General features: G+C 29.9%; 3 protein-coding genes across 52 annotated transcripts in view; 2 read left to right on the forward strand and 1 right to left on the reverse strand.

Annotated features, from left to right (window-relative positions):
- Positions 1-1,583: 1,583 nt before the first annotated feature.
- Positions 1,584-2,076, reverse strand: LOC149055667 (histone H3). Its single transcript, XM_089225757.1, has one exon. It carries the CDS (start codon positions 2,027-2,029, stop codon positions 1,619-1,621), a length of 411 nt encoding a protein of 136 aa, XP_089081883.1. The 5' UTR covers positions 2,030-2,076; the 3' UTR covers positions 1,584-1,618.
- A 216-nt stretch (positions 2,077-2,292) lies between these two features.
- On the forward strand, positions 2,293-2,872 carry LOC149055668 (histone H4). Its single transcript, XM_089225771.1, has one exon. The coding sequence runs from the start codon at positions 2,334-2,336 to the stop codon at positions 2,643-2,645; it is 312 nt and encodes a 103-aa protein (XP_089081897.1). The 5' UTR covers positions 2,293-2,333; the 3' UTR covers positions 2,646-2,872.
- A 9,541-nt stretch (positions 2,873-12,413) lies between these two features.
- The window catches only part of Dscam1 (Down syndrome cell adhesion molecule 1), a 64,464-nt gene continuing 62,595 nt past the window's right edge, over positions 12,414-14,282 (forward strand). For all 50 annotated transcript variants that reach the window (XM_089226044.1, XM_089226073.1, XM_089226059.1 and 47 more), the window contains exon 1: positions 12,414-12,694. In XM_089226044.1, coding sequence (XP_089082170.1) covers positions 12,640-12,694 — 55 coding nt within the window. In that variant the 5' untranslated portion in view covers positions 12,414-12,639. The remainder of the gene's footprint in view (positions 12,695-14,282) is intronic.

Below are 14,282 nucleotides of genomic sequence, written 5' to 3' on the forward strand. Positions count from 1 at the left end.
GTAGTATTATATTTTAGGAATACCTCTTTAATAATAGGCATACTCGTCATACGGCGGCGGGTAATAGGGATAATAATTATTGTTATCGCATTTGCTATTATTAGTTGTTCTTACTAGTTGCTTACTACATAATATTACTATACTAATTAGGTCTTTTCATTATTTACGATGTAAAACTCGATACTATAAATGAACATTCAATATTGAAATACATGGTATACCTACATACATTTTACCAAACTTTTGTTTTCCGTTTAATAGGTCTGCCGGTATACCTACAGAAAATGACATAAATATTAATATTTTAAATTTTAAAATTTAATATATTTTTTTTAAGTCAATTAAAATAAATTATCTAGATATTTTACTCATAAATAACTAGAATTTTATCTAGATGAAGATAAAATTGAAATTTATCTAGATATTTCCCAACACTGCTTATTAGCCCACGAGAAAACGGCGTTGTGGCTGTTAACAATACATTTTTTGCCAATTACCAACCGACTGAAATTGGTGAACAATAAATTATACAATCGTTGTCCTGTGTGAACAGATTTCGCGTGGAAAGTGTTCGGAAATTTCAATGATGGCAAAACAATATTAAGGGAGTCTCGAAAATTACATTTGACTGGTTTGAGAACAGACACACAGTATTGCAAGATTTTGGTGAACAAAATATAATAATGGATTGACCAACATTGAATTCAATCGAATCAGCATTGTAAACGTGCTGATTATTCTCATATTTATCAAATGATAATACTAATAGGTACTATACCTAATTTTAGATTATCAAGTTGCATATAAACTCAAACATTGGATAATTCATTATCTGTTTATATCGCTTAAAATATAAGGATTATTAAATTATAATTCTTATAATTAAACTTCCGTAATTGTAATATTGCACAACTACTCGCTGATTGACTATTCTGAATTAAAGTGACCCACTCCATCTAATTAATATCCACATACTTCGAGGAAGCCGTCACAGCTGGCCTTAGTATCTTACTCCAAAACCCTTCTACAGAATATCAAAATAATCTGACTCGTCATTAAACATTCTAAACGCTCATATTACTCAAACATCGCTACCGTGAGAGTATGCAACAACATATCCGGTTCCCCGGGATCCTTTATTCCATATCGATGCCAAATTAAAAATCACCTTACCCACACACAAAGAATTATGGCATACCAGGCCTCGGAGACTCCGAATGGCGTATGCAATCCATACATTATTCAACCGAAAACAAAAAGCCTGGAACTTTCAAAAGTCCAGCGGCCGTCGTGTCGTGGCAATAGTAACTTAATGATAATGACAATCGAAATTCGGGGGGAAAAAAAATGAAAAGTAATATAATATTCGTTGACGGGTAGTTTAAAAACTGAATAAATCGGGACAAAGTACTTTAAACTTTTCCAACCTAACAATCGTACGCAAAAATCTATTTCCACTTGAAATGGTATTTCTAAACTCGAATAACATGTTTATTAACAATTGATTTTAATCTTAACATCCACTCGGACGACTCCATATCATATGGTTCATATATTTGGTGGCCCTGAAAAGGGCCTTTTTAAGGTATAGTATAGGTCACTATTGATTATTATCAAGTTAAGCGCGCTCGCCGCGGATACGACGGGCCAACTGGATGTCCTTTGGCATGATCGTGACACGCTTGGCGTGGATGGCGCACAAATTGGTGTCTTCGAAAAGACCGACCAAGTAGGCCTCGCTAGCTTCTTGCAACGCCATAACGGCCGAGCTCTGGAAACGCAGGTCGGTCTTGAAGTCCTGGGCGATTTCACGTACCAGACGTTGGAATGGCAATTTGCGGATCAACAGTTCCGTGCTCTTCTGGTAACGACGGATTTCACGGAGAGCGACGGTTCCCGGACGATAACGATGTGGTTTCTTCACTCCTCCGGTGGCGGGTGCACTTTTACGTGCGGCTTTGGTGGCCAACTGTTTCCTGGGCGCCTTTCCGCCGGTCGACTTACGGGCTGTCTGCTTGGTACGTGCCATTGTGATGCTACAGTATCGGGATACACTGAGTTGTACTGAAAAAAGTAAATATCAGACGACTGATGCGGCACGAACGCACTGCCGACCCGTATATATACACAAATCGGTGCTGTATACGTCGTGCTCATTGGTCGATGTTTAACGGTTAGACTGGTAGTGTGGAGGGGGGGGGATAACCAGCGATGGTTCCGATTGGTGATTCCGTCGAGCAGAGCGCTTAAAAGGGACATCGTACAGAGGAAAAGTATCAGTCAACGTTCAGTTCACACACAGAACAGGTCGATTACTACTTCGAGAAATCAAAATGACAGGACGAGGCAAAGGAGGAAAAGGTTTGGGAAAAGGAGGCGCCAAACGTCATCGCAAAGTGCTCCGCGATAACATCCAGGGAATCACCAAGCCTGCCATCCGTCGGTTGGCCCGACGTGGTGGTGTCAAACGCATTTCTGGTTTAATTTACGAGGAAACCCGCGGTGTCCTGAAAGTGTTCCTGGAAAACGTGATCCGTGACGCAGTCACATACACCGAGCACGCCAAGAGGAAGACCGTCACCGCCATGGACGTCGTGTACGCTCTTAAACGACAAGGCCGTACTCTGTACGGTTTCGGAGGTTAAGAACCAACGATACTTTACTTGTGGATTTTACATAACATCTTAAAAAGGCCCTTTTCAGGGCCACCATATCGATTTACCTATAACTACAAATATGAAATAGAAAATCACACCTGAACAACCGTCCGAAATTAAACGTGACTGTGTTCCTTGAAAACGTGTTAAAAGAGTATTACACTGGGCCGTTGTAAACAAAACATGTGTAATATTATTAATAGCAGCTGTGCGGGTATTGCCGTCGATAACAAGCTTCTTACTATCGACGAATCAAGAAAACCCATTCTAAAAATAAACTCATTAAATAGAAGTCTCGCAGTTTACTAATAATTCGTTTACGGAACGAGAAAACTACTGAGACAAAGTGAAATAGTAAATCGCTACTTTCAAAAAGCAGAGTAATTGATCGCCGAGCTATTCAGCACACTGGGACTTAATCAAATAATAATATAGTACAATATGAACATTATCCGAAAAAAGTTTATGTCTACTCGGAATATTTCGTAAATGCATTTTTTTTTTGTTGGTAATATTTAATTCAATATCCCGCAATAATATTTTGTTATCTGGACGTCATGCAATGTTATTTTTAGAATATTAATTATTTTATGTTTTGATTTGATTGCATTTAAAATTATGGAAAGAATAATTGTACAGTTTAAACATATTATAGGTAGAATAATTAAATCGAATATTATTTTTAAAAAAACACGAAACCATTCTGAGCTAAAGCATAGAATCGTCTCGCGCAAATGTCGGATAAAAATAAAGTAACGAAAAAAAAAAAATTTCCGGTTATTAAAGGACTACTAGAATACTAGAATTAACTGTTCCTATGATTGCACAGTATACAATAAACACGATGGGCATTAATAGAATTATTATTAGCCGTTGTGCGGGTATTACCGTCGATGGCGGGAAATTTGGTAAAATAAAAAACATTCTAAAAATAACTCATCAATTGAATATTTCAAAGAATACTAAATAAAGAGTGTCGAATTTGAATTTGAATGTTTGCATGTTAAAATAACTTGGTTTGTTAAACTTGTGTGGGTATAGAAATACAAAAACTGTTTAAAGACATTCGCTCGAGGAGTGAGTTAGCTAAGTTATCACTTTACATTATGTACCTAGTTAGTAGAATATTAGATGGGTTGATATTTTATAATAGTGAATTTATCTAACCTAAGCTATGTAAGAAACTATAGAAACGCCTGTTCCAAAAATAAATTTATAAATTTATCAAACGACTGCAAATATCCTCTCTGGGTGTGCATGTGTATGTAGTTTTTAAATTTAAAAGTAACATTACAAACATACCTTTTAATTATATGTGTTGTTTCATACATTTGCCTTCAATAATTTTAGTTATTATTACTTCTAACTTAAATGCCAAACTATTTTTAAAGATAAATAAAAAATCCCTTGCTTCTTGATTTAAGTAAAATTATCTTTGTGATTTTTTAGCATGTCTCGCAATATAACCAATTAAATATGTCAAATATGACAAGTCAATACTATTGTTTATAGAATAATTATATATTGCCAATATTTTTAATAATTATATTAACAATGCTTATATTCCATTTACTAATACAAATACATAAACTAATTCTCCCTTTCAAAACATTGTACATTTAAATTTTTACTAAATAAAGAGTGTCCTATTTAAACTTGTGTGTTTTAATGTTAAAATAACTCGAATTGTTAAAATCGTGTTGCTATAGAAATACCGAAACGGGCAATAATACGCCGACGTAATTATTACATATTGTTAAATACAATTCGTTAAATCATTATAAATAATATTGCATTTGAGAATCACAAAACTGTAAATGTTAGTTTAATTTTCATAAATCACCGAGATCCGTTTAAATCGGCTGTTCCCGGAACAACCGTGATAATATGATATACATATACCTACAGTTGATAAAATATCAGATTTCTCACAGGTATTTCCGGATAAAGGGAATACAATAGAATATTGTGATGCGTTCTGCAGTTTGCTCCGGTAATGTTCTAGAATTGTTTTCGTTATCGCGAAATACCGCAAACGCTTGCTCGTCCGAATGACCTACGACGGACAGACGTGGTAAATTAATTTAAGATTGTCAACTACCCATATTCGGGAATCACCTTTATCTCGACGGCATATCCTTATGAAAGTCTTTAAACGCCTATGTTGAATAAAATTGGTGGTCCTGAAAAGGACCGTTTTAAAGAAAGGGGGATATGAGTGAATATCTACTTCTTCTTGGGAGTTGTGGTTTTCTTGATAGGAGCTTTCTTCGGTTTGGGTTTGGCAGCGGTCGGCTTCTTCGCTTTAGCTGCAGCCTTCTTTGGTGTAGTCGCCTTGGGTTTGGTTGTAGCGGTCTTTTTCGCTTTTTTGGCTGCTGGTTCACCGGTCGCGGGTTTTTTGGCGGCTGCGAGCTTCTTCTTCTTCGGTGTTCCGGCGGCTTTGACTTTTTTAACGATGGATTTCTTCTTTTTGGCTACAGCGGCCTTTTTGGTATGAGTAGGTTGGTATGAGTGGGGATGCAAATAATGAATTTTCAAATAGTTAACACTTAACTAAGATCCCCCATAGTAGTTTAATAAGTATAGATATAGCTAGTTATGCGTTTGCAGCAAATATTACACAAATTATAATAAATTGTTATGTCAATGTCTTACTTATTACCTACGTTCATTAAACACCGAAAGTAATTTAAAATTGTCTTTAAATCTTAGGAAAGGCTGAAGCAGCCTCCTACGCCTCTTATTCTGTAGTCTATCTTCTGTTTTCCAAGGATTACGTGTAAGGTGAGTACAAAGCGTCAATATGATATCATCATCAGTGTTAAAACATTCAATAAAATTACTTTATTAATTAATCTAACTAAAGGTATATACACGTTTTGATTATTTTTAAACGTATGTTTAATTGTTTACTCACCATTGATCGATATAATTAACTCTTGAACTCTAACAAGATAATGTCTGTGGTTGATAATGTACGATTCTTAACGGCGTAATCATAATTCATAATTATTGTGAAGCGAGGTTCTTTGTTTGAGTATTGTGTATTCAAGTTTCAACAAAAATCAAAACCTCAACAGACTTGATGCTAAACCTGACATGAAAATTAAACTTTTATCAAAGCCCATTCTTTTTGTTATTTTAAGAACTTTTGATACATTTTGAAAATATTTTGTTTTGAATTGAATGCATTTTATCATTATTTAAAATATTTGTTATTTCTCTTACAAATAATCTTTATACAGGATGATGCATTGAAACTAGATATTTAAAAGAGTAGGGATTCCATAATAAAATTAGGAATTAAAAAAGTACCTACCACTGATAAAAAAAAAGCAATAAGAAATTATTAAGAAATTCTAGCCATCAGGTATCTATATAATCAAAGATTTGTTGGTGTGGGAAAAAAGATAAAATATGCCCTACAACCATATGACTGGCGTAGTGGGGTTGGATGTACCAATTTTATTGTACTTACTTACCTACATGCTGATAAATTATATAATATGTTACGATATATATAAATCAAATTAAAGCTTTTATAAATAGTATAGATTCTTAAATGTTTGTAAAAATGTATAATACTTTATTCGAAAGTGAGCATTACATAAAAACATCAAACGATCAAACCTTAAAATGTCTTTTATATAAATGGGAAGTATGCAAATTATTTCAAACACATTTTCTACGTTTTATAATAATCATATAAATTGTAAGTGTTAAAATAACGGAAGTAAAATCTCAATTAAACGTAAAATTAAAATCACCAGCTATATTTGATGTATTAATGTCTATAAATGTTTTTTGAAGTGTCGATAAAAATTTTTGGCCCTATAAAAATACTTGAAAATTTAATACAAAGTTCCTCATAAGTTATTCTTATAGTGATTAAAAAATTATAAGAATACATAGGCACAATTTTTTTTTATTAGCATTTGAAGTTCAAATATTTGCAAAAATTCGTCAAAACCATGAATATTTGCAAATTAGTTTTAAGTTGAAAAATCATAAAATTTTTTGCATTTATAACTAAGGATTAAAAATACAAAACTAAGTTTTCCATAAGTTTTCCTTCAAGTAGCTATAGAGAAAACTCGAAGTATCATTATAGGAAAAATTTTAAGTGCGTTTGAATTTTAAATTTTTACGAAATAGCGTAACGATAACGATTTATCCTCAAACGATTTTAATAATTTGTTATTATTCAAAAAGTATAAGTCATAGATACTTGAAAAATTTTACCAGTTATTTAGATTGGCATTTTCTTTACATTATTTAATTTTCAAAATATTTTGACTTTTTTGAGGTATTTATAAACAACTGAAATTTTCAATTTTTCTGAAAATATTTTTTTTAAAGTGTCGATAAAATTTTTATGGCCCTATCAAAATACTTGAAAATTTAATGCAAAGTTCCTCATAAATTATTCTTATAGTAATTAAAATATTATAAAAATACATAGGCACGATTTTTTTTTATTAGGATTTGAATTTCAAATATTGACTTAATACGTAAAAATTACGGCAATTTTCAAATTATCTTAGATCGAAATTCATAAAAGTTTTTCTTTTTAATTCTAAGATTTGAAAATTTAATACAAGGCTCGTAATATATTTTTACAATAGCAGTTGAAAAATAAAATAAATGTATAGCCACAATTTTTTTTTACATGTATTCAAATTTTAATTTTGACAACATACGTAAAAATCACAAAAATTCCGTAAATTATTTTATCCTAGAAATTCATAAAAATTTTTCTTTTAAACCTAAGATTTGAAAATTTAATACAAGGCTCCCAAAATATTTTTACAATTGCAGTTGTAAAATCAAGAATTCTATAGTCACATTTTTTTTTTATAAGCATTTAAAGTTCAAATTTTGTCTAAATACGTAAAAATTACGAAAATTCGCAAATTATTATAAGCTAGAAATTCATAAAAAAAAAAAAAAATTTTCTTTTTAAATCTAAGCTTTGAAAATTTAATACAAGGTTCCTTACAAATTTGTCAATCTTTATCACAAAAAAAATTTCCACCGGAAATTCAAATTAAATTTTTATTAGTATTTGAATTTCAAATATTGACAAAAATTCGTCAAAACCATAAATATTTGCAAATTATTTTGTAGTTCAAAATTCATAATATTGTTTGTATTTATATCTAAGGTTATAAAATTTAACACCAAGTTTTCCATAAGTTTTGCTTCAAATAGCTATAGAGAAAATTTGAAGCGTCATTATAGGAAAAATGTTTTGAGCGTTTGAGTTTTAAATTTTTATGAAATCGCGTAATGATAACGATTTATCCTCAAACCAGTTATTCGTATATCTATGCTAATATAAGGTATTATGATAATTACATGATAACTACACTAATTGATTAACCATGCCATATGCAAAATGTGTGTTAATTGAAATATAAAATATTTGTTTCAAAATAGAATATATGACATTATTTAAATATAATATATCCTAGACTGACAAATCATCTCCATTCAGAATCGTTTTTCGTATACAATGATACCTATCATTGCATTCAAATTTAATCCCATCCATTACAGTAACCTACAGTACAGCAGAGCGACATCCACGACTTACCCGCTTTTTATAGCTGAGGATTGAAAATTTAAAACGATGATTTTTGTAAATAGTTCTTACAGTATCGGAAAAAATCAAAAAAAAATTTAAACGTAATTATTTTTTACAGATATTTTAAATTCATACTTGGACGGCATTTCATATTAAATACAAGAATAACGATTTTGTTTTTATTTAAAAATATTATTAGTGGTTATATAATATTATGAAGCTTTTAGAGTTTATTATTATTTCATATACACAATGAAATTTTCAAATGTAATTTTTTAACAAAAATGAACTTAACCTGCTGTAGTGCTAAGCCTAATAGTAAAATAAATGACTTTGATAACAATTCCATCATTAGAATCGCATTTTGCATACAATGATTTTATATTTACATCATTGAATTCAAGTTTAACACATCCATTACATTACAGTGACTTTTAGTCACCTTATGTACAACAGATCATTACCGATCATTTACTAGTTTTTATTTTTTTTTAATTCCAGTTAAATTTTACACGGAATTCATCAAAATCACGAATATTTACGAATTCCAAATTCCATATCACTAATATTTTCACTTATAAGTTATAGGCGACAGTGGCGTGCGCAGGAATTTGGTATGGGGGGGGGATGTCATAAATAAAAATGTATTATGTTTATGTTGATGAACTAGAGATCCAAAATCCACTCGTTAGAAGACTAAAAAAAAGCCCATGGGGGGATATATCCCCTATCATCCCCCCCCTGCGCACGCCACTGATAGGCGATACCAAGATTTTTTGGTTGTGAATTAATTTAAAATACTTAATTTAAAATTTGAATCTATATATACAATACAAAAAACATTGTAAAACAGATTATTTAAATATGATTTTTTAATTTATAATTATTTTAGGCCATTAAAGTCAGCAAGAGTGCTGTAGTATAGTTTCAGATTATAATTTTGTAAGAATTAAAATTTAGTGCATTTATACTCTGAATAAATGTTGAAACATTTAAGTGCACTAAACTAGATGTATCTATTTTGCAATATTATTGATTATTATAAAATCAGTACAATGAAATTGGAATGACGACCTTTACATAGTAAAATATAGGTACCTATATAAGTTTTTATCATAATAAAAAATGACCTTTGCTGTAAATGATTCATTTATTGAATATTTTTATTAACTTTTTATTCAATATTTTACTAACGGCAATTTTCAAATTATCTTAGATCGAAATTCATAAAAGTTTTTCTTTTTAATTCTAAGATTTGAGAATTTAATACAAGGCTCATAATATATTCTTACAATAGCAGTTGAAAAATAAAATAAATGTATAGCCACAATTTTTTTTACATGTATTCAAATTTTAATTTTGACAACATACGTAAAAAAGTATCTGCATATAATATAAATAAATAATAAATCTGTACATAAATTATGTAGGTACGTATTACTTACGTAATGTTAATAATTATATATTTTTCTATTATTTCTATTTGATTTTTATATGATATTTTTTAAACTATTGTATTTGAATACAATAGATATACCTATTATAATTAGGGCCCGGATTTAAATATACTCAATACCATACAAATATGCTCTAAAAAATAGCCAAAATTGTCCTTAAAAAATGCATTTTACCTCAAAAAATGACCTTAAAAATGCCTTTTATATTTATTTTTTATACAATTTGTTATTTTAATTTGGAATTTATTATTAAAATAAATTTATTACTTTATTGAAAAAAAAAAATTGGAAAAATCGACTTGATGCTGCTATGAAAAAACATACCGATGGAGTTTACATTTTTTTTTTCAGGTAAAAAATATGTACCGGTGGAGTTTACATTTTTTTTTCAGGTAAAATAAACGTACCGGTGGAATTTACATGAAAAAATATCGCAATCGGTGGAGTTTACATGCGCCCGCCCATATTATACACTAGTTGCCTCCGTTAACCAGAGAGACGGTAGTTATAACCTCTCAAGAATTTTCAAATATCTGTTGTCTCATAAGATACGTTAGTATGCTCAATATTATGATGAGTTATGACTTTATGAGTATGCTTATACCATAATGTACCATCAGGATTGTAAATTATTTGAGTAAATGTATATTTAAATACTTTTATAGTATTTTATATACTTTTTAGCTTAAATATATGGAAAGTATTTAAATACTGTCTTGTATGTATTTGTATTAGAAATCAAATATTTTTGAACATTCAAACACGAGTTATTTGTCAATTGTCACATATTTTTTATTTTTTTGAAAATTATTATAGTATTTTATTTTTAATATTTTTTCGTTCATAAATGTGGAGAACTCCGGTTTCCCATTGCCAATGTCTGGTTCGTGTGATTATTACAAAATTGTAATATTTCATTAACAAGTGTTTACTTAATAATTAAATAATTGCTATAATATAACTATTTTTATTTATTTTTATTTTTCAGTGTACATTTAAGAACATGGTGCAAAAATTAACTCTAATAATACCTATACCTAATGGCTAATTGAATGTAACATAATGACAATTTTAAATTAGTAATTATATAATTTAAATATAAATTAATTAAATAAATAACAAATATTATGAATAATATTAATTTGGTGAACTGACTAGTAGAAAAGTTAAATAAAAAAAAAGTATTTGAAAAGTATTTAAATATATTCGAAGTATTTGTATTTGCATCTTACTTATGTATCAATACTTTTTATTGAAAATATTTGAAATGTATTTGAAATACTTTCTGAATGAATGTATTTGTATCTGTATTTAATACAATTTTAAAAGCATCTTTTACAAGACTCGTAGCCATTTTTAGATATTACATGTACAGCATTATATCTTTCATACTGTGTAGGTTCTAAAATTACAAATGGTTAGGAAATTCATACTTGGCAGCAAAAACAAGAGTTATTGTAGGTGTACTTCAGTAAAAATGTAATATTATAGTATATTATAGTAGTATGGTCACTATAATATATTTGGTACCTTATATCGGTGAGACGGTGACATACCACTAATTTATATTCAAAGTATCATCCGTTTTAAATTAATTATGTATGAATGGATGCACACGCGATACAAATAGTATAACTGCTACAGTGGTATCTGAGTAATACATAATAAGATGTCAAGCAGTGGTCTCGAATCTCGATTGCTGGTTAGCAATGTCGGGCAAAAACCTCAATATATCTACAATAATAGCAGTTAGCATTAGTCATTATGATTTAAGCTTATAAAGTTGTGAAAGTAAAAGTTCAAAAACTTGATACATTTTTAAACACTCTTGAAAATTGTCGGTACTAAAGCTTATATAAGTTCACCTAGATATAATAATATAATATCAATGTAAAGATAAATATTATTTACCCAGCTATAAAAAAACAAGTTAATAAAGTTAATAATAATTAATATTGTTTAGCTTTATTTGTATTAGCTAAAAATAAATTTTAAATGTCTATTATATTATAATACTGACTCGTATAAAAGGTAGGTACCTACCTAGGTACCTATTGGAAAATATCCTATACAATTCATGAATTTTAATAATTTACAAGAGAGGTTAAACATAATCCATAATATAAAATTGAAATCATGAGCTGATTGTTGAAACACTGTCATTCGCAAATGCTTAATGTGGTAAAAATATTTGAAAAGCGATTATTACCTGGATTACAAAATAAGTTATTAAGTAAATACCAAAAACATAATTTTAGGTATGGATTAATGAATAGTCGATTAAATCATAATATTATATAGTTACATATTATATAATCATCTAACTACCTATCTGGTTATCTGTTTATTTTATGGGAATAGCTATAGTAGCTACGCGTCGTTATTAGCGTAAAATATTATACGAACATAATATAAGTAATTAGTATCTAATATATATACATACACGTAAACGCATAACAGTAGTAGCTCAAGTGCAGAGTTGTAGGTAAGGCTAACTCAAAGTTCAAAAAAAGCATATTTTTTATGATTTGATCATATTAAATAATAATAATAATAATATATATATATATATATATATAATAATATTAAAATAAAAAATGTGTACACATACACCGTGCTGGTGGTCACACTGTGAACCCGTTCATCACCGCGCCCGCCGCTCGAGCGTAGTGGTAGACGGTATGTACTATGTAGTGTTTTGAGCCTTAATGCCGGCAGTCCGTGTTTTGGTGTTCGCCGTGTTTGGCGTGCGTGTGTCGCGTTTGTTACGGTGTTTCATTTGTGTGGTGCATATTATTGTTTTTCTTCATAATATAATTAATTTATATTGTGTGTTTTCCAACTTTAAGAACACTGTCGGATTATTGATTTGTGTCGAAAAATAAACTTGTGATCAAAGTTTGCCAGCTCGGCTCGAGTGGCGTGCAGAGTCCTTAAGATGGGGTCTTGCGGAAAGCTTCTGCTGGCCCTTATCTTTACGTTCGCCACAAAGGGTGAGTTTTATTATGTTACTCGTAATAGTATTTATGTAAGACAATATGTCTCGACTACAGTTAGCGAACGAGAGTCAACAGACAATTCTACTGTATGTAGTAAGTTTATTACCGAAATACTTTGATCCTCGAAACTTAAATGTTGTGCTGTAAAGAACTCTGTACTACCGTAGTGTTTCGTAAATATAGGTAGGTACTTACATATTTTTGAAAAATCAATAATAGGTACTTATAATAGGAACTTATAATAGTGGACGTTTATGTAATACAAAAATCTTAACTATCATCTAGCGTTGGTAAACTATTAAAATAAAATTGTTTGATTTAATTTTTTACGCCCGTGTCGACAGGAAGTCCCTTTTGTGCGCACAATGAACGGGGGTGAAGGAATGAGTCATGGACGTCGTCGAAATGGGGGCGTTCTGTTCTGATGCACATCATTGTCGTGTAATAGGCATTCGTGGATTCCTATATAGGTACTTCCTTCGTCAGATCTCGAAATAAATCTATACCAGTAGAATCTTATTCGGATCTTATACCATTTCTTACGCATCGATACACAAGAACGCAACTTTATACCATTGCCTATTGGCTATTCTAGGGGCTACTGTAGTTATATCTATGTAAATATAATTTTACTTTTAAAAACCACAATTGACTATAAGTTGGTATTCTCAACTAAAATATTAATTCTGTTTCAAATAATTGAATATTTCATTTTAAAATCTGTACCTAGATAATATATTATTTAAAAATTGTGTGTTAGAGAAATTTCGGATGGCCTAGTTCGAATTTTCTAAATTACATTCAATCTCTATGTATAAAAATATATATAGGTATATATTTAACGAGTAGCCCGAATGAGTTATGTTTTTATTATTTGTAAGTTTTAAAAAATTGTTAGTTACCATTTATTATTTATTTATTTTAAAGACTATAGTTGATGATAATAGGACTTTTATTATACGTATTATATTTATATAACCGTATTTATTTATTTAATATATCGATTTACCCAATGATTTATTATGACGTATTGTGAATCGGATATAGCGCCATACTGTAACGTGACCATATTTTTTTTCCTTCAAAGCGGGACATCTGTACATTTTAATAAGAAAACCATATAATTTTGCGTAAAATAACAATTTTTTTTATTGAATAAAAAACATTAATTGTTTATATGAAAAATGCGAATATTATATTAATCATAATAGTCTCCGGTTAGGTTGCACCCCTTACTTTTAAAATGTTACCATTGGCCTGCTCCTTGCTGAAGCCTAAAATAATGCACTAGCCACGAATGCACAATTATTTATATGATTAAAATCAAATTGTAATAACCGGTCTATAATGTATGGAATAATTGAATGCAGGATAATATACATATACTTATGTATATCTATTTTTATATGGCCTGGTGAAATTTCAAAATGGCCTGCTTGAAACTTCGCACACCCGAAAAAAAATCTGAAATGACGCCCCTAGATACAGTATAAATGTATGATTGTGATATGTGATCAATAATTAATACCTACCACATGTCAACTTTTCTTAAAACGGGACATTTTTAGGTTCTTTGGGGACG

Source organism: Diuraphis noxia, unplaced genomic scaffold (assembly GCF_037042655.1).
Source record: "Diuraphis noxia isolate RWA-SAM2 unplaced genomic scaffold, SU_Dnox_SAM2 contig0004, whole genome shotgun sequence".
NCBI classification, from domain to species: domain Eukaryota; kingdom Metazoa; phylum Arthropoda; class Insecta; order Hemiptera; family Aphididae; genus Diuraphis; species Diuraphis noxia.

Bases quoted from the DNA above. Each gene is read 5' to 3' on its own strand.
- LOC149055667 (XM_089225757.1), bottom strand. From the start codon at position 2,029: ATGGCACGTACCAAGCAGACAGCCCGTAAGTCGACCGGCGGAAAGGCG.
- LOC149055668 (XM_089225771.1), top strand. From the start codon at position 2,334: ATGACAGGACGAGGCAAAGGAGGAAAAGGTTTGGGAAAAGGAGGCGCC.